Source organism: Lineus longissimus, chromosome 15 (assembly GCF_910592395.1).
Source record: "Lineus longissimus chromosome 15, tnLinLong1.2, whole genome shotgun sequence".
Lineage (NCBI taxonomy): Eukaryota > Metazoa > Nemertea > Pilidiophora > Heteronemertea > Lineidae > Lineus > Lineus longissimus.
In genome coordinates, this window is record NC_088322.1 from 14,533,901 (window position 1) to 14,553,709 (window position 19,809).

The 19,809-nt window shown below is 42.4% G+C and overlaps 1 protein-coding gene across 1 annotated transcript in view; it reads left to right on the plus strand.

Annotated features, from left to right (window-relative positions):
- LOC135499963 (uncharacterized) overlaps positions 1-19,060 on the plus strand; it is a 30,164-nt gene extending 11,104 nt beyond the window's left edge. The window contains exons 3-4 of the mRNA XM_064791037.1: positions 14,913-15,050; positions 15,445-19,060. Coding sequence (XP_064647107.1) covers positions 14,913-15,050; positions 15,445-15,701 — 395 coding nt within the window. The 3' untranslated portion in view covers positions 15,702-19,060. The remainder of the gene's footprint in view (positions 1-14,912; positions 15,051-15,444) is intronic.
- The last annotated feature ends 749 nt before the right edge of the window (positions 19,061-19,809 follow it).

Genomic DNA, 19,809 nt, shown 5'->3' on the forward strand with positions numbered 1-19,809 from the left:
ACATCGGGCGGTATAAGCAGCCTTCATTTGCTTTGATGAATCACCGGCTCTGATCATGTGTACACATCTTTGAGTGGTTGCAGACGATGGATTTGGCGGACTGGAACACATTGAGCAATGATTGGGTTTACTTTATAACGACACAAATAACGACCGGATCACTAGCTTGGTATTAACAATGTCATGCGCAACAAGCAACCTTTTTAGAGGTTTTTCGGGTTCTCAAAAAACTTCTTAAATGTTTTTTACTTCTGAGAGTGTGGAAATTAGCCAATCATAAAGCGTCATCTTGGGTGACCTCCTGTCAATTTTCCTCTCAGAAATAGATAAATAGTTCAGAATTGTTCATGAACGTCGCCTGTCTAGATCACATTTACTATCTGCTCCGCAAATCACAAACGGCCATGTCCCATGAAAGATACATACTCGTCGTCTTTGATTTGCCCAGTTGATAGTATGAGATGTTATCATCGGCGTCTCAGACGCTGTAGCTCCCGATTCCATCTTAAAACCAATGTCTTGTATTGACTACTTGGGTCGCCATCATTCCTTGTTAATCAACTCCAATTTATTTGTGACAGATCTTGGGAAGCATCTGCCCTGCCATATCAGGGAGGCAATCGATCACTAAACAATGACAAGATAGTTACATATATGTCAGTAACTAAAGTAAACAGGGAGGGGTGAATAAATTCAATTCGAAACATCAGGGCGAAAAACAGTGTTGTAAACAAAGATATACGCATGCGCGTCAGAGATACGACAGAAATCAAGGCTATGACCATCTTGCGCGTGACATTTGCACAAAATAGATTCCACGGCCCAGGGTGAAATCAAAGATACAAACATTTGACGTAATAATTTCATATAAATTTACCGTTTCTCGATGTAAGGCTCCAGAAAAAAGAAGGCCCGCAGTGCATTTTTCTTCTTCAGATAAGCATGGCGCTCCAGCTGGAAACTGCTGGAAGATATCCTTGAGATGTATCAACTAATTTGTTTCTTGATCCAATTATAACATCCCCGAGGGAATGAACTATAACAGGAACGTGACGGAAGCAGAATTTATCGAATCACTGCAGACACACTAAAGAGCAAATTATCGCATTTAGGAGAAATTCTGTACGAATCGGTATAACAGATGCTGCGAGCTTTACCATCAATTCAGTAGCCCAATCCGCCATATTTGTAAAAAAATAGTTATCTTTTAAGCAATACGTCTCTCAACCAGTCGGCGTTGTCAATGTGATTCAGTACAGTTTCACTTAACGCATCCATACCGTGCGCTATTGTCCGCGTTTGGATTTCTTCTGTGCTAAATTGTGTTCCTCATTTCGAGCGTCAGTGTCATATTACGGAATCTTATCGTCTTAGGCCAAGTTTTGGAGTTGGTCACTCTTGCAGATGGAGATTTGACTCGACAACAACACATTCAACCATGCTTTCGCTGACAACCTTGATAATAACCATCTTTTTCATTAAGGAACTGGTAATGACTTCTAAATGAGTCCAGGGGGTCGCTTTCTTCACTAATGAGTATTGTAACCATCTCTAATTAGGAAGAAGGACGACTTTTGAATAGCTGGAGGCCACTTTTTGTAGAGAGAGTACATGGATACGAATGGTTGCACGGGTTATACGTCATATTGCCCTGAATTTTATTATTCTCGAATGTTGCCATTCAAGTGAAATTGTCAAAACTAGTTGTGGACGAAAAATAAGAATTTCCAGTCGAGAAGGTTGGAGACTTTGGTTTTTTGGCATTCAGAGATATTCCCGAAAGCAAACTTTAAGTAAAATCTGGTTGATGGCCCAATCAAAAGGGTCGAATTCTGCATCCTCGGCGTGCCCATTTGCAATGACCCAATCAGAAGGCTCGATTGTGCGGAGTATAAATAGTAATAGAAATAGACTGCGTGCTCCCGCTCACTCATTCAAAGCCAGGCAATTCCCATACCAAACCACGCATGTACATTCATGTCCATGTATGGAGACTGCGAGCAGTGCACACGCTATCATCGGTCAATGTACGCCGAGTGTGAGCAGTGCATCACAAATGAAACAAGACAATCTATGCACAAGCTACTTATATCAGCTGTCGATGTGTGGAGACTGAGAGCAGAATATCACTGATTCAACATGGCAGCTCATACGCTCGAGCTCATAGCATCTGTCAGCTCGATCACTGAACCATGTTTATCTCGTAATTGATGATCCACAGAAATACCCTGCTGGAGTAAAATGCAAATTGAATTTGATAACTACATGGTATAATTGATTCATATTGGTTTGATTAATTGACAACGGGTCCAGAAGACTGAAACAAATTTCAAGCTGCGGGGACAAGAGACGTTGTTTTTTGCCACGAGGGATATGCTATACAACTCTGACGACAAAATCTTCTCTCGAAATCCCACAGCAGAACAACTAGCGGAGAATCGAGGGCATGGTGATCCGGTTGACAGGTCCTCTGGAAAAATTATAGTTCCGCTCTTTCTCCGACGTATTCGTTCGCCAATAAATCAGACAAAACAACATATCGGACTCTGCTATGATCTAGCTCCATTGAAAGGAGATGCTTTCGAACTCCCCCGTCTCTAAGGATCTACGTCAACTCACTTGGTGACAGGGGCGTTTTCTCATCACCATTATTTTGTCTGCTCCAGTGCCAAGTTGTTAGAAAGTATATTATAACACTGTCGCTTGATGTACACTGATGTACATAAAACAACACATATCAATGGGTGTTATGGGCTAACATGCTTGCTAACAACCGGGCCCTGACCCACAAACATCTTGAGGAACTCGGTCGATATCACCGCAAGGAAGTACATCTGACATGAAGTATACCCAACATCAGGTTGGAAATGACATGCACGCTATTACGTGACTTCCGGTAGACGGGTGCTCATTTCCGATGCTGTCCATTCCCGTCAATATCTCTGCTAAGGTATTCTCGTGGGGCTGCGTGTGTTAAGGTGGTGATTCTTACTCGGTGCCAGTGGACCTAGCGTTATACTTCAGTCTCACTGCAAAAGAATACAGCGTATCAGCGGATTATTCGCAACAGGCAAAATCGAGGAGGGCCCTAACATGAACAACCTCTGTGGTTCAACGGATAGAATGCTGGACTTTCGATCTGGTGGTCACGGGTTCGATTCCCCGCGTATCCACAACTTTTTTTCCTCTTCATTTACCTAGTTTGCAGCTGGCTGTGGTCGGAACCACCAACCGCCCACATGGCTTCCGCGCATTCATCGCAAAGCTACCATCAGGTCCACAGAAAAAGAGCGCTCATCACCATTCAGCGCAGAAACTGGGGATTAATTTTGCATGAAATGGAAGGTTTGATGGTCGTATAACCTCTTCATAATAGATTTGTTACGGTAGACCGGAGATTCTTCATGAGACGGTCGGCGGGTATAGTCTTTATGGTTGATGAGGGAGGATGTTTGAAATATTATATGCAGCAGATTGTGTGAGATATTAGGTATTCGTTAAAGTACGTGCAGCATGAGCAGATATGCCTCTTTGTTGATGTTCTGAGTAAACTGTAGAGAAGCACTGCGTAGTCTACCAAGGGTCTTTTCCGGTCAAAATGTCAAGTGATCTCATCATTATCAGCGAGAAGTCGACATACAGCTAGACTAGACTAAGATCTTTGGGAGAAAACTGCTGATGTATATCACTGCAACACCCGCCAGATCTACATATTAGTTTGCCCGAGTATACACTCAGGCTTAACCACATGGTAGCCTGTCTTACTAGTATAGATACTCCTGAAAATGAAGGGCCTGGATTAGAATGACGAGATTATGACGCGATGTACTGGACCACATGCGAACCTGTGTCCCAGTTTTCTCTGACTCGTTGCCCAACACAACAACAAAGTAGAACCGGAACAAAGTAGAGCAACGACTGAAACATGCAAAGGCTTGATTTCACTGCAGCAGCCGCGTTGGCCGCCGAGGGCCAACCTTGAATCGAAAAACAGCAAACTAAGCGGCAAACCGCTGCAGATTGTTAAACGATGCTGTCGGGGGAATCTGGCCTTGATTGTGCACTTGAGATGCCATGGTATTCACTTGCTGAAGAAGCTTATTGAATATACATTTATATATATATATAGCACGGCAACGAATGCATAGATCCAGTAAATGAAGATATTTGTCATCAATTATTCGAAATATTATTATGGAAGTTAATCGTGTTAGCCGCAATCGTTAAATACCCCTGAGGGCTTAGTTTCGTGAGATTTTCTGTATTTTTTCCCTTGGGAGGCCAAAGCGGCTTTTCGCCTACATGTAATTGCGGAGGGTAAGACTCTTCTCTCGGCCGATTACATTGCCAGGAACGTTATATTAGTGGGAGTCGTTGGTTATCAGCAGCGAAATGAGGGCGTCATTGGGATGACTTTACTTTAAGTGTTATTACAGGACTCTGAGGGAGACGGGAGGTCGGAACTGTTCCTTCATCACTCGTGTCTAAGATGCACACGTAGTTATATCAGACGTGGTTTCAGATATCTCGTCTTATCATCATCATCATCATCAAATGTGGAGTCGTAGCGGCCCTTCAGGGTCTTCACCTAATAGTACTGCGCGATACACAAGACTGAGTGTGCTATTGGGGACTATAAGAATAAGATTGCATTTCTTTCACTGATTTATAACAGAACAATGAACATGTAGGTTGCGTCAGGCGTACTGTGGGCGCCTTCCAAATGAGATGTGAAACCCCAAAAGACCGATTCAAAAAGAATGTAAATGATGTCGAATGGCTTTCATGACTGTGCCGTGCCGATACTGTTTTTACCAAACAGTTTTTGAGGAATACATGCAGCACGGCTTGCACTGAAGATTTGTTATTGCTTGACTTGTTGCTGTTACTGTCCTAAGATATTCTCGATCGAAGAGGAATATAGACTTCGCGTGACAAACCATCATGGATCAAATTTGTAGTATTTCGTTTCCATCTTTCGCTAGCACTTACAACTGATGTTTCTGTAAGTAGTTGCGGCATTATAATATCGGATGTCATGCACATAAGATTTCGCATGTCATACGCATCCTGGAGGCATATTTGTAGCGCAACTTCTTGATTTTATCAACTACTGAATATTCTAAAGTAGTAAGTGGCGTGAAATATTTCGTGGCCGCGCCGTCGGCTTCATCTCGAGATGATAGAGAATTATTATCATGAACTGACAAGATTTATATTCTGGAGTGCGACCAGAAGTGTTCAACACTTCAGAGCCATTCCACCACCCTCATTCAGCCCGTTGTTTGGGGCAACACGCATGCGCAGTGTGCTATGCGGAAGATTCATCAACAAAAATCATTGAAAATTAGAAATTATAAAGATTCTCCAGAAATGCACTCGGCGCATCGATTTGTCAAGAAGATATTCGTCAAGATGTTTCAGGAGCGTCACTTCAATCAAATCTGCTTAATTCAACCAGTTATGTAAAAGGCTTCAACCCATTTAGGTTAATAGGATCGTCCGCTTCGAATCATACTTCCAATTTGTTGTTGAAGGAGAGAGTGCTTTTTCAATGTTCAAATTTTTTAGCCATTTCCCGATATCGCATAACAAGTATAAAGTCAACAGTGCAAGCAAGCAGTGAGCGTTTCACGTCTGCGATGAACATTTTTTACAGAATAACTAGTTTTTTTAAACAAGATAAGACGCAGAACGACAATCCTGACAATATCAGACCATTTCACTCGATACATACTTACTCCCTCGGAAACATGCGTAAGAAGAAGTCGTGTTGTAGGCCCTGTATGCATAACGGTTACCAAATTCACAGTAAAGTGGAAGTCGTGCGTCGATCGGAGGAGAGATTCGAAAGAAATCATTCGCCTGGGTTGCATACTCAGTTTACATCATGTACTCCTTTACATGTACGGTATTATACATTGTACGGTACATATTGTAGTGTAGGGAACAATTTAATTTATTTCACATCCGTATCCTCCAAGTTCAATGATCTTTAGAAAATTTCCTCTCGATCCCATTTTCTCCTTCACATCATGACTCCATATTCATTCAGTTTGCCTCGTAGCAGTTTTAAGAACAGTAAAAACAAGATACTTTTTCAATCAGCAGCCATAAACGATAAACGACAGTCTGAAACACTATAATCTCGATTTACCAGCTCATGTACCAAGCAGCCGACAGCCTTATACGTGAAATCTGCATGATTCGATATTTACGAGGTGTTCCTCGCCTCGTCGTCTGCTTCATCAATGGCATATAGATTTACTAGTACAGCGCATTAAACCAGCTGCAGAGGTGTGTCGTCTGTTAAGGAATCATGATCAATCAGGAATCGCATCAAGATGCACTGCGCAGACGAATTCTTTCAAAAGTGTAGATGGTATCAAAACGTGTAAAAAACCGACCAGCGGCATTTCTGGAGACAGTGATACCGGGTGAGTGACGATGATGATCACTACGTTGATAAGATTGAGAATGATGAAGTACATTCCACGCCCATCGTCAAATGTTGGAAGCAGCAAACCAATATGACCATGGTCACTTGTTGAAATTCCTTCTTTATACAATTAGTCAAAACCTAGAAACTGGTCATTGCTATACGAGAGCCAATCAGCTCTCGCCAAAATGGACAGCCTCGATTTGAATTCTTTGGTTTTTGGTTCGACTTCAGCCCCGGGTTGTTAGCCTACATCAAAGCTGCTTTCAAATGTTAATGCTTTGACAGTGTCATCTATTGTTTCAGCTGCCTCCAAGGTGATTTTTCGTTAATATTTTAAGGAAATAGATTTTCCATCAGCAAATTCGTGCTCATTTTTTTATTGAATTTCACTCGACCTGCCTTTTAATAGGCTTAGCGCACTTCCACACTTTCATCACCAGCGAAAATGTAACTTCTCATTTCCTATCAAAATTTCCGGGTGCAGAAGAATGCTAAGTTTGATCAATTCGATCAGCTATACACGTGAAGAGGAAATGCTTCTATTCGATAAACTCTCGTAGTGGAATTCCACAGTAATGACTCGTGCATTTATTTGTTTCATTCATCCTCGCCTCGATACCGACTCAGGTGCGTGAAATGAAGGTTGGGCATTTTATTAGCAGCATTTTCTTCAACGTTCGTTTGTTGAAGAGACCTTGATCCATGAACTTAACCATGACCCTGACCTAATTCTCTTTAAAGTTACATCCATTAGCAAAAACCATGCGCAATTTGTGCCCATATTACTTGATTTCTTGCTTGGGTTTTCAATCCTTTACTTTGCCATTATAGGTCTTCCTGAAACTGTATAAGTGTCATTAAATGAAATACGCAGCGAGATTTAAAGAAGGCTGCGGCTATTTTTCAAATTTGCTGCCATGGCTTTGAACATTTTTTGCGCCGTTAGTCGAAATATGGTTCTCATCATCATATTGCCTTCAGAATTTAAAAAGATTACATCGTCTCAAATAAAATTACCCAAAAAAATGTTTAATTGGATTCTGGGTGATCGGGTTGAAGCTCGAGCGCCATTTATCTTATTTTTAATCAGACTAGCAGTAATTTATTGACATGCGGTGATTTCGTTTTCTCGATAATGATAAGATATGCCAACCAAGTATTAAAGGAAGAATAGTGATGGCGGTTCTAATGTATTTTACATAGCATACTTTCTGTGTATGTATGTACTTCCGGTCTATCATTTGCATGCACGCAAGTCCCACTGCGAAGGAATCCTTTTCAGCATGCCCCTATTACGAAAGTCAAATCATACCCATTTCCCTTACGGTGCATGGTCTCCTAGAAAACACCAATTGGACCCCAGCTCCTGCCTATAGTAACCCCTTTAAAAGATGACCTGGCTGTTAGATGAGTTTGGCAAAGAATGTTTATCGTCCATCTGGGTCATTTAACATGATAATTCGCATCGACTTAGAGACCACTTGGGGACTCTTCTATCAGATTTAGTTCATCAGTTCACATCAAAGTGATATACTAACATCATCAATATGAACCATCAAAGAAAGTATTTTATCTCTCAACTTTTCATGGATCATTTCATGTTAGATAATCCAGCAAGAAATGGGAGAGAGGAGTGTCATGCATGTCAGTTTAACTGATGGGGTCGGCTGGCACCTCCCAAGAAAGTTTCAATACTCAACGACAATAACAACGGGTGGTTACCAGGCGCCTCTCAAGAAAGTTTCATCGTTCGACGACAATAACAACGGGCGGTTACCTGGCGCCTCTCAAGAAAGCTCCATCGCTCAACGACAATAACAACGACTGGTTATCTGGCGCCTCCAGACATACCAGAGAAGGTTTCATCACTGGACGACTAAAAGAACGTTTGGTGATCGAACACTATGAAAGAAAAACTTGTATCCTTCGAAGGAACTTTCTACTTCTTGGTCACATGCGTCGCGGTACGTCGTGACCCTGATAAAAACCTTTTGTACTCTGTTACACGAGCTGCTTCAAATTTGCACAAGTCTGAGAATCTCCCATCGATTTTATTTTTATTTGGAGCCATTTACTTTCGTCGCTTTGGGCGAAATACGACCTAATGCGTTTAAGACTTGGCTTAAAAATTCATGTTTCATCTGACAACATATGGTGAAGCTCCGTGATAATCGATCGGACGTGTGAGAGCTTAAATATATATGGACAGCCTTGAAGGTGTCTGCTGGTATTTTCGCTCGTGCGGCAGAAATCACAAATGACCTCGCCGAATAAAACTTTCTCTCTCTGCTGACATAGTTAGCCAACCTGATCGAAATGGACGTCAGCTGGAAGTAAGCTAGCATCGTGATGCCTCTAGATATCCTGCAGTGGTCTCATCAACTTGAGATGCTGTTCGTTGTCGATGTCAATGGTGATCTAAGCGAGGGTGTTGCAGTGAACCCGAAATTGACATTTAGCCGGAAAAAACCTGTCGCTTTCAGCAGCTCTAGCCGTCTTTAGGGATGAATGCTTCTGAATGGGGAACTGACATTTTCTTTTTTCACACACTGTCCCTCCCTGAAGGAACGAGTGACGTATTCTAAAGGTCACACGAGGTAGTGCATTGCGAAGGGAACCTTACTGTTCTGTTCAATAAAAACTAGTCTGGAAACACAAGACAATTCTCATCAGCGTGGAATATTAACTGATGGAGTAGCATGGTCATCCTGTGCATTCTTATGTTCCTTATCCAAAGCGATCAAACAGCTCTTAGGCACCTTGTAACATACGCCCTTTTCACTAAAATCTTCTTGTCTTCTTGTCTCACTCATTTTCCTTATACCGTACATGTATTTAGAAAAGTTTACCCGTATGTTGAAGAGACTGTACCCAATGCATCGTTGCATGCATGCTTGGCACCAAGTTCAATAAAATCGTGTTGTGTGAATCTACAGAGAGAAGAAATAGTCGTAAACCGAAGTGCCGATGTTTCTTTTTAATCCCAACCGATTCGATGTTGATAGAATCATAAACCGTTCGTAACGTAAAGAACTGTAACAAGAAATTCCTGTTTTTCTCGAGGCCAGGATGAAATATTTCAATCCCGAAAGGGCACAAGTTCAGCTTGTCGGTTCAGCTTCGTAAGCATGTAGAATGGTTTTGGTCCACAGTAAGCAATGTTACTACGAGAGAGAATTGAACCGGCTATATGAGGGGAAACTATTCTGCATTCGGCGATTCATTTTTCATCAGCGATAGGAAATCGTGTATATATTGGAACTTCAGTTATGGGACAAGCCCCACGGACTGATGGATGCATTTTATACACAATTGCCTCCATACTCCTGATAAATTGCGACCATCTCTCCTAGTATTGACAAGACACCATTTTCAATATGCTCGGCGCTGATAGTATGTATGATGGATTAGACAAGCAGGGAGAAGGCCTGTCATCAGCTCTGTAATACAAATCGCTTTTGCCAAGGTTGGGAGGAGGGTTTGGCGGCGGCAGGCATTACGATATGAGAGATATATTAACCAAACTTTGGATGTCATTTCGATTTAGGAGTCAGAATTTGAGTTAAAGCCGTTAATGGACCATTTTGGTGGCTGTATCATTTCTGTAATGTCAGCGGCTTGCAAAGCAATCTTACATCTAAAAGATAGGACAACTGAGTAATATCAAAATTAAACAACCATACGTTATTCGATTTTGAAATTATTCTCGTTATACATGTATTCCAAAGACAAGGTGTGAACGAAGAGTGGTACACTTCAGACGCAGTAGAAAGGCCTCCTCCTGTCGCCCGAGAGACGGTCAGGATGATGACATGGACGGCATGTGGGTCTAGAAGAGTGGATGTTCCATCCTCCGACACTAGAGACTGTCCCTTATACCACGGACCAATCCCTTTGAGTAAAGTGCATAATCCTACAAGCTGTGAACTCTCAACGTCTCCAGTGTTGATTATGAGAGCGAGTATTATTGCAACTGCAGCCGCAAATACGTCTCCAGTGCCTTGTTCACCATGCCGCCATTGCTGTGCGCCACCCGCGGCTCGGGGCCAATCTCTGTCCACATCAAAGTGTTACATCAAAGCTAATACCACAACCAGTGGTCACAAGTTAATTGCCAACTCGTTCATTATGGATACGCTTTTTGTCCAGCAGACAGGAGTCAGAAAAACCGCTCAAGAGGTTCGATTAGTGATGGTCGACTCTTCCCCTCGCACTAAGTACAGGTCGAAAAAAATGTTGTAAAAAAGGGCTTGATCTTCCGGCAAGAAATATAACTCATATGCCAGGGTCATAGGATGAAGTGACCATACGTTCTCAGGCTTTGATGTTGGGCACATGTACGCCTCGGTTTTGGTCTACATTTGAGCTCCACCCTCGCGGTTTGGGTGAGACATTCAATACCTCCAGTTCGGTATCAATTCCTTAAACAACAACTGTTGAGTTTAAAGATGACTTACTGTGCTCCTAGAAAAGACCAATCACTTTAAAGTTTTTTAACAGTTGTGGCCTAGTGCATTCAACTACAAATGTGCAGTATGTGCAATACTCTTGAATCTAGTGCAATTCACTGTCACGAAGCATCACCCTGGATTGGAGTAGGAACATTATATAGCTCCCACAAAACGTGATTGGATAAACATCTGGCAAAGCTTTTGCAAAATAGCATCTCTTAGTTTCAACCACTTAGGATATTGCCAAAAGCAAACTAAACGTTTACCAATGAATTATTGTGTCAATCCAGTATACCCGCTTCTCTGCACTTTAGATATTGCAGATCGAAGGCCGCGAACAGCCTCAGAAATGCGCAACATTCGTATATTTCCCTGGCTCCGAATGTTGGGAAAATTAATTGCCACATGGGAACAGGAGATAATAAGGCATTCATTCGCTTCGATCCGGCTTGCTCTTTCCATCCAGCATCGTCCGTTCGACTTGTTCGACAAGGACAATGTGTAATGACGCGGCTTGGGCCCAATCGAGGTAGACCGGACCAACTATATCCTCGTCTCCCACAACTTCCAGAAAGGGCGCCGTTCCTCCAAAATGATCCTGAGGCACTTACAGAACATATGCCATACGAGTAACGAGATAGAGGAAGGGACAAAATGCATCCACATCTTGGTTGCCTTCAGGTACATGTATATTACATGTACATTAAAATGACTACGGTAGATATAAGAGGCGAATTACACCAAGGCCACAGATGCATTATCTGATACGACCACGCTCCTCCGCGGTGGTTTTCTGCAATGTTGGTTCTCCCATCCACCCGGGAAGAAAAGATTTGCGTAACAGAAACCCACCAGTTTTACAACAGTAGCTGTAATACATTCCGTGAAATCCCGCGAGAAATAACGATATCGGTTTTCAGCTTGCGAAGCAGATTGGAAATTGTTGGTTATGGTTTTCCTTTGTTAGTCAGCCGTTCGACGAACAAACAAATTTATTGGATTCCAGCACAGCTACCCAGCTAATCCCAAGCGTGGACTCTAATTCAATATCAAAGATGATTTTTCTGGATTGTAGAATTTCCATTCGCTTTTATTTTCGAGGTGTAGATTTTAAATTGGGTTCTTAATCGAGGTGACTCTGCGGGGATTCAGGTTTCGGCAGAATTGAATTTCCTACTAGTTTTTCTGCTAGTGTTTTGTTTCGAAGCAACAGTGTATCATCATCCGGTACTCTAGATCTTCACCGGGCTATGGATGGCATTTCCATCCGTCAATGAAATAAGTTGTTTCTTCCTCTGGCGGTCTTCTCTTACCGCAGAGGAAAGGCATAAACCATAAATCGCCCTATGTTATATAAAACCCATAAAGTATACCCAGGTTTACAGTAACTGACCCATTGTCATTGTCTAAAAGTTGATACACGTGTACACAGCGCGTGCATTGCACAATTAGGGTACATCGGTATGTAGGTAAACTGCATGCAAGCGGGCGCAGTCTGCAGAAATTGGCAATCCGGTTGACATTCTCAAATATGATCTAGGTTTCCCGAGATGACATGTTCTTCCTTCTACAAGACACTGCTAGCACCGGTTTAATAGTAATGGGTGGATCATTATTGTATTGTTGAACACGGCATCGTCTCCCGGGATGGCCATGATTATCACCAGCGTGAAAAAGTCAGGGCCGAGCATTCTGTTCTTCGTCATGGACTGACATGATGAAGGTTGCATTGTGCGAGATGAAGGCCGGAAGACCGTACATGATACACATCTATCCAGTGAATCCGCTATCGTACTGGATGTTTCGAGGCTTTGTCCGGTAGCCCCTGACCATATGTATGTGAGGGCACGTTGGCTGAAGTCGTCTTGTCCATGTCACGCTCTTGATGGTGACGAGAAAGATACGAAGATATGTCTGATCGGACTCCTGGGGCTGAAGGCAGAAGAGCTTAAGAGGAACACCTTCCGAATGGATGGTCACTGAAGATTGCTGGTCGGGTTATTGGCGGTCAAGTTAACCGCATGCCTGATTAATCATGTTCAGTTCTGATATTTGATTCTCGATCAAAGCGGCACGCGACAGGTGATAGCGTGTCAGTGCGGCTAACTACTCGGACCGATCAGCTGACAGGTCACTTGGTGAAATCTCAAACGCTATGACGAACACCGCGCCGTAATGGTCACCCATCATTGTATACCAGTGGTTTTCAATATACTCCCCCTCTCGATAAATCAGTACATGACATAAGAGTGTAAAAACCTTGACTCTAAGGATACGCCGTCCCAAGACCAAATTTGCCACAATATAGGTTTCTATTCCCGCAGGCCACAAGACTTGTGATAGGTTTATTCTTCATGGCTGCTGTCTGCTGCTTCTGGCACGTCTGATTGGACAATACGAAGAAAATATCCCCATTGATGTCTTGCGATTGGCTAATTTCGTATCACTACACCGGGTGATGCAGAATTGCTCCGCTCTCTTCGGTTGTAAAGTATTTTGACCGGAAGTCACTGAAAAACCTGCATTCGGAAATACGCAGTTGCCTGTAAATCACACCATGATTATTATTTTATATAGGTACGACAAACGTCACAGCAGTCATAAAATTTGATTAAAAATTTAATTTTATTAGCTGACGGCCAACTCTCCCTTGAACTTTGGATATTTCATAAACAGATGTCTTCTCTCTCACCACCTCTGCACATCGAGCATGCAACCACAGCCAGAAACACGTTAAAGAAATAATTTACCTCGAGGCACCAACGAGTCTTAAAGGTTAAACGTCCCTGCAGCCGTCGTTGTCAATGATTAATAGACTTTCAAGACCCAAGGGTGAGAGAACGGCGGCTGAAGGGATATTCTGTTGTTTCTGCAACAACAACAATAATAACCCGCCGAGGAAATCGTTAACATGTTCCAGCCCTTGGGGCCGAAAAGTGATTATCAGAAGAATTATTTTCACAAGAGGCCAGACAGTGAGCAAACACCGGTTAAATGGGCGGGTTATATGAGCCTCGGCTTTAAAGACTGGCGGGGGAATGTGGTCACGGATCGCCATGGCTCTTGTTAGACTAGTTCCTACATTTATATGGCGTGGTCCATCTCGGAAATGAGCCTGTGACTGGTAAAGTGCAGCCATCTTGGCGCGGCCATATTGATGGTTGATGCATAAACCCGTCCCCAGGTGGCGTAAAAGATGGGTTTCACCAATTAAGAAAGAGGTTGACTCTCTTATTCCTACAAGAGCCGTTTGGTTATAGGATTTCTAGGGTTATTGAGGTCAGGGTAAGGGTTGAGGGGTAGGGGTCAAAATGAAAAGCGGACACACGGCGTAAGGATAGCCAGTGTAGTAAGGAAAATGCACGGGACGTGCGAAGATCACAAAAAGAAAACGCCCATCACGGGCCAGATTTCTCTTTGGCAGTAACCTAATCTATTCTCCTAGCGGATCACACATCCTCCGTATATCAGCCCACACTCTTCATTTATTGGCGCGGATGTCACGTTCTTTGGCATAATAAATGACAGGTCAGTGTTTTTATCTAATGAAGGAAGCCGAAGGGGCTAATATAGAATTCAGCCGAAGCTAAACAAGGAAATGAAACAGGATGAGATTATAATCAGCAGCTTTTGGAGAGCGGAACGTACCAGAGTAATGATCGGTGTTACCCAGGCTATCTTTCCGTGTCGCCTGTTCAGTGGTGGCGCGCGTTTATCGGTGTTCTGGCTTGTTTCTTCTCTTCGTGCGTCTTTAACTAAACCCAGTATCTTGAACATTCTGCCAGAAAGATTCTGACTTTGACCTCTACTCTGCTATTTAAGTGCGTGCCTCCATCAAGCGTGTTTGCAAGAATGTACATGTAGCAGACGATTAACAGTTCCTGAGATGATGAAAAGCCTTTTGAGTCGCGTCTCTCAAGAAATACTCACCATAGAATTATCAAAAATAAGTTATAGACACATCTCAATATTGTGTGCCAGAAGCGTACAGACCTTGATCAACCTTTTTTCCATTGTAGGTGCCTCCATCAAGTGCCATGTATGCAAGAATGTAGCAGACGGTAAACAGTGCGATGATAAGTTGATTGATTGCGACTCCATTCAAAAAGCAACAGATCCAACATTCGATGCCTGTGAAATACACACAGAATTCAGAAGTAAGTGGTGAATGTCTTGGCCAAAACCTGTTCATCCAAAAACCAAAATTGGTTACCATCATATTTTCTGTCTAACTTAAACACGCCAATGGATCATTCTCATTTCAAATAATCAGTCATTGATTTCGAAGCATCCATTTTGTAGAACTTCCGGTCGTATTGGCGAATCAGAAGTCCACAACCCTGCTTACCCATTGCCGTCTTGAGAATTCAGCCATTCAAAAAGGGGAAGAGCGGGTTTTATCACTGCCGACTTCTAGGCTGATGTTGGACAGGCTTTTGAACACAAGAACATCGATCGCTCATTTGTCTTGTAACGTACAATGCAAATAAATGTACAACGTTCTCGAGAATATTTTAACTTTCGGTTAACTGTTGGCTTTTTTTCTTTCAGAGGATGGTTCGAAAAGTGTCAGCAAAAACTGTGCCACAGGACCGTGTGGTCTCGAAGACAAAAAGCAGAATAAGGCCTTGGATATACACAACTTCAATTGTAATGAACTTGAAGGGAACGTTTACAAGAAATGTATGGCATGTTGTCAAAGTAAAGACGGATGTAATGCGGGATCCGGAAGCCAGTCCGCTCATGTTTTTATCAACACCTTCGTTGCAACGGCGGCCATGTTGCTTTTGTACCGTGTTTTTGTATAATCCATTAGTGTAGGCGCCTATAGGTCACTAGTGTGCCGTTTCCTCCAGGTTTGTTTTTGGACTACTTTATAAAAAGACAATTTTCGAAGAAATGTTGCAGTATTACAAGACCGAAATGACTGCGCCATTTTGTTTTACGAAAAGGAGGAAAATCATTCGGTGATGACCTCTGCTGTCCAATAATTAAGGAACACTAAATTATTGGCCACCGGTTATGGAGATAACCACAACATGACTCAAATGGAATACACTTCGGGGCTGTCACCAGAAATTGTGTTTGTGTCTCCGGCCGAACACTCGGAAGCCGCCTCAGAGACCAGAAACCAACATCGATCTATCATAGCGATTTCCCGGGCTGGGATATTTCGCCAATTCGTTTTCGTGGTCATTTCCGTCATCCAAATCGCATCGCTTTATGGAGTCATTGATTCGGATAAAAAAACCGATTGGTTGCTTATCTCAGGACCGGGGAATCAAGATCAAATCGTTCCGTATGGATTTGTTCAACGTGTATCGATCCGTTTGTTGTTTGCACCGTAGGTTGGCGAATGGATTCAATATGCCAAAGATTTCAGGGGAATATATGGCAAAATCAGCTTGAAAGGTTATTCAACGAAAACGGTAAACTCGAAGGCAATTTTAGTGGCTATGAACGTCTATTATACGTCATTTTATAAAAAGGAGCCCTCTGATGTGCGTCTGCATGTGCCGTTAAAACACTGTATGTGACGTCATCAACAGACATCACAAAACAAAATAATGAATCTATGAATGATTCGGTAAAATGATCAATGTAAATAGTATGACAATACTCTCATCTGAGGTTTTATAACGATTATGTATAACTGTAGAACGTACCCTTTTCCTTCATGCATGTAGACCTTCTTGTACAAGAATATATAAATCTAGATGTAATATATCATTTATTGACATACGTGTAGTGCCATAACAACCATTATCGGACAACTATTTCAATGTTATGTTGCACACTCCCACTTCATATTGGTTAACGACTTTTTCTAAGAGAACAGACAGTGAGCCAGTCCCGCCGCCAGGCTTGTTTCGCTTGTTTCAAAAGTGTTTGAACAACTATCGTGACCGAAGGGGTTAAAGTGATATGATATTGTGCTGGTATTGGGAGTCAAGGGGGAAACACAATAGCGCTTTCCTCCAAATATTAAAGTGGTCTTCTATGTTTATTGATCAGAACTGGTTTCGTAATCACGTCAGAGGACTCAGTCTGCGTTAGAACGAGCGAGCCACAGAGATCTTGAGAAACTAAGACGTCCCTTCACGCTGCCTCTTGACGGGACTTTGGGAGATCTGCCGTCACTGCACTGGCTTCGTATAAGCATAAATCAAGATGTCAATTTCTTTGTAAGCATGTATGTCATATTTTTGTGTGTGGAGTAATCAACATTATATATATAAGGATGTGGTGTAGTAAATAGACGTGATTTTTGGTTTGGTGCGTCGAATACCCGATGATATAATATGTTCCTTAGATTACTGTATATCGTTCCCGTAACAGTTCCATTGGGCGACAAATTGGTCATTGGCGTAAAGGCCCATAACCACATAAGCGATCAATCGCCCTGGTTATTTTACGCCGCGCTGTCCACGAAGAGAAGCGTTCTCCTATTAATCGGAAATGTGGACGTAGATGCAAAACGGACAATGAAGTGGTGTGATATCGAAACGTCTCTAGTACCAAGTATAACCGACATCGGCTGCGTCCAAACGAAAGGAGCGTGTATAAAATATGTGAGAGGCGTACCGCAGCGAAACAGATGAGGCAAGAAGGTCCATCCAGTGAAATGTATCATTCGGGCGCTTCGGTAACCATGGCAACTATACTTGTGTGTGGATGACTTACTGGTTACGTTTAGAAACACTCTGAGCTCTCTCTACGCGTCTTTTGTATAGACTCCCTGGGCAGTCCTTTGCGTCTTCCTATTATTCCTAATTGGGTCTCCTTTGGTGAGGAACGAGGTCGATCCACTGCGTCCGGAGTGTACAGTCGTCTAAAGAAGACTGCATTTAATCTTTCCGCCATTTTTGCATGCCGTCTAAAAATGTACCAGCACAAACAAGGGAACGAGCATCGGCGGCTGGGAAGCGTTAGATTTCTTCTTCCATCGTTCAGAAATAGAGCAAATGAAGAGAAACCAATTGAATTGAGAATTAATGCTCAGAACGGCGTTAGCGTAAACGTTCAGTGTCTTTAGTTAACACCATGCAGCATAGTAACAAAATATGTGAGGCTTCACCCAATTTGCTTGCAGTTTCGAACGGAGTGAGATATCGTCTTTTTCGTCTGAGTTTTCGGAGACAAGAGTTTGATAAAAATTGCACCCATTAGGTTTCTCTGTGCGATGACTGGCGAACAACTATCTGTAATGAATTGTTTGCCGACAAACTGGATTGGCTTTTCTTGTCTGTCCACCCACTGATGGATGTGCCAGTAACTGAATAAAAAAACATTTTTTTGTAAAAGCTTTGGTAAAAGTTTATATCTATAGGATTTCGTGGCGTTTATAAAGTTGCATGTTAGGTATCATATCTATGTACACAATATTTGATTGTCGATTCTAAACATGTCAAGTCATTTTGTTCATGACATTTCTGTATTTATATATCATAATTATATCTTGTCAGTAATGTTGCAAAATGGAGAGTGGGTGGTGACCAATCTCGCACAGTAGCGATGGTAACGAGGAACGAATCAATGCAATCTAGAGTCAAGATTTTGGCGTAGTGACTTGCGCATGTCCCGCGTGCATGTGAACACACGCATACTTTTTCTTGTTACCAAGTTCCAAGTTGAAGTGACTTGACTACGGGGGCGCTGAAAAACGAGTAGGCCCCCTGACCTTTTTTAGTTTCCAGGACCACAGTACACCGGCGGAATTCAATTGAATGGTTTATATATATACCATGAGAATCAAATTTCATAGAAGAGTGCTGCCATCTAAATTCCACCATCTCAATGACCCGGTATCTCTGGGGAGACAAGACCACCATTGAATATTCATAGGTTGGAGGTTCCAGACCTATCAATTAGACGTAAATTGTATATCTGGTTTAGGTCTTCACATCACCGGCTCCATCCATTCAGGAGGCTGACGGATTATTGTATGGTTCTATAGAGGCCGTGACCTCCAATACCTCGGAGATAAAAAACGCATGATAGAAACGTTTGCTCCCCGGACTTTCTATCCAAGGACATTTCAAACTTACACCAGTCATAATGGCGACACAAAATTTGTTTGTAGAGGTAAAGACCTCTGTAAAAAGTCACCGCTGCTCAATCTTATTTTATCAACAATGTCTGTAGTCAATAAAATAGTTTATTTTGATCGACGTGTCTTGTTCATTCTATATCGTGATATATGCTACCATGTTTTCGCATGTATCACAGCCACGTCTCATTCTTATGATAGCACTCCAGATGATGAATAAATGAGATCGACACCAAAATGATTTCATTCGGCATTTAACGGAAACAATCGGGAAATCTCCGATTCCTCTACGACGGATGACAGCATGGACAGCATCGGCATCACCGGCATCGACACCAAAATGATTTCATTCGGCATTTAACGGAAACGTTCGGGAAATCGCCGATTCCCTTTGGGGATGACGGCTTATCTCCTAGCCATCTAGCGGATGCGGAAAGAACTATATGTATCACGGCGTGATACATTTTATTTCTTAAAGATTCCCGGTGGGATTCGAACCAGCGCAAAAAGAAAAACCAATCAGGTCTAATTGCCACAGGGACCTGGGTGTTCACACTTCATATGTAGACTAAGAGGAACCTCGGATTTGGAATCAAAAATAAAATCGTTGGGCGGTCTTATCAGAATCGTGTATTTAACGGAAACGTTCGGGAAATCTCAGATTCCCTTTGGGGAGGACGGCTTATCTCATAGCCATCTAGCGGATGCGGAAAGAACTATATAGTGTGACACCTTGAAGTTGTTCTTTTTGCGCCGAGTCGAATCCCACCGGTCCCCAACTACGTTAACAAGTCCCAAATCTCACTCATGATATCCCTTATGAAAAATGTGTCTCAATTTTACCATGGTAAATCCACATTTCACCA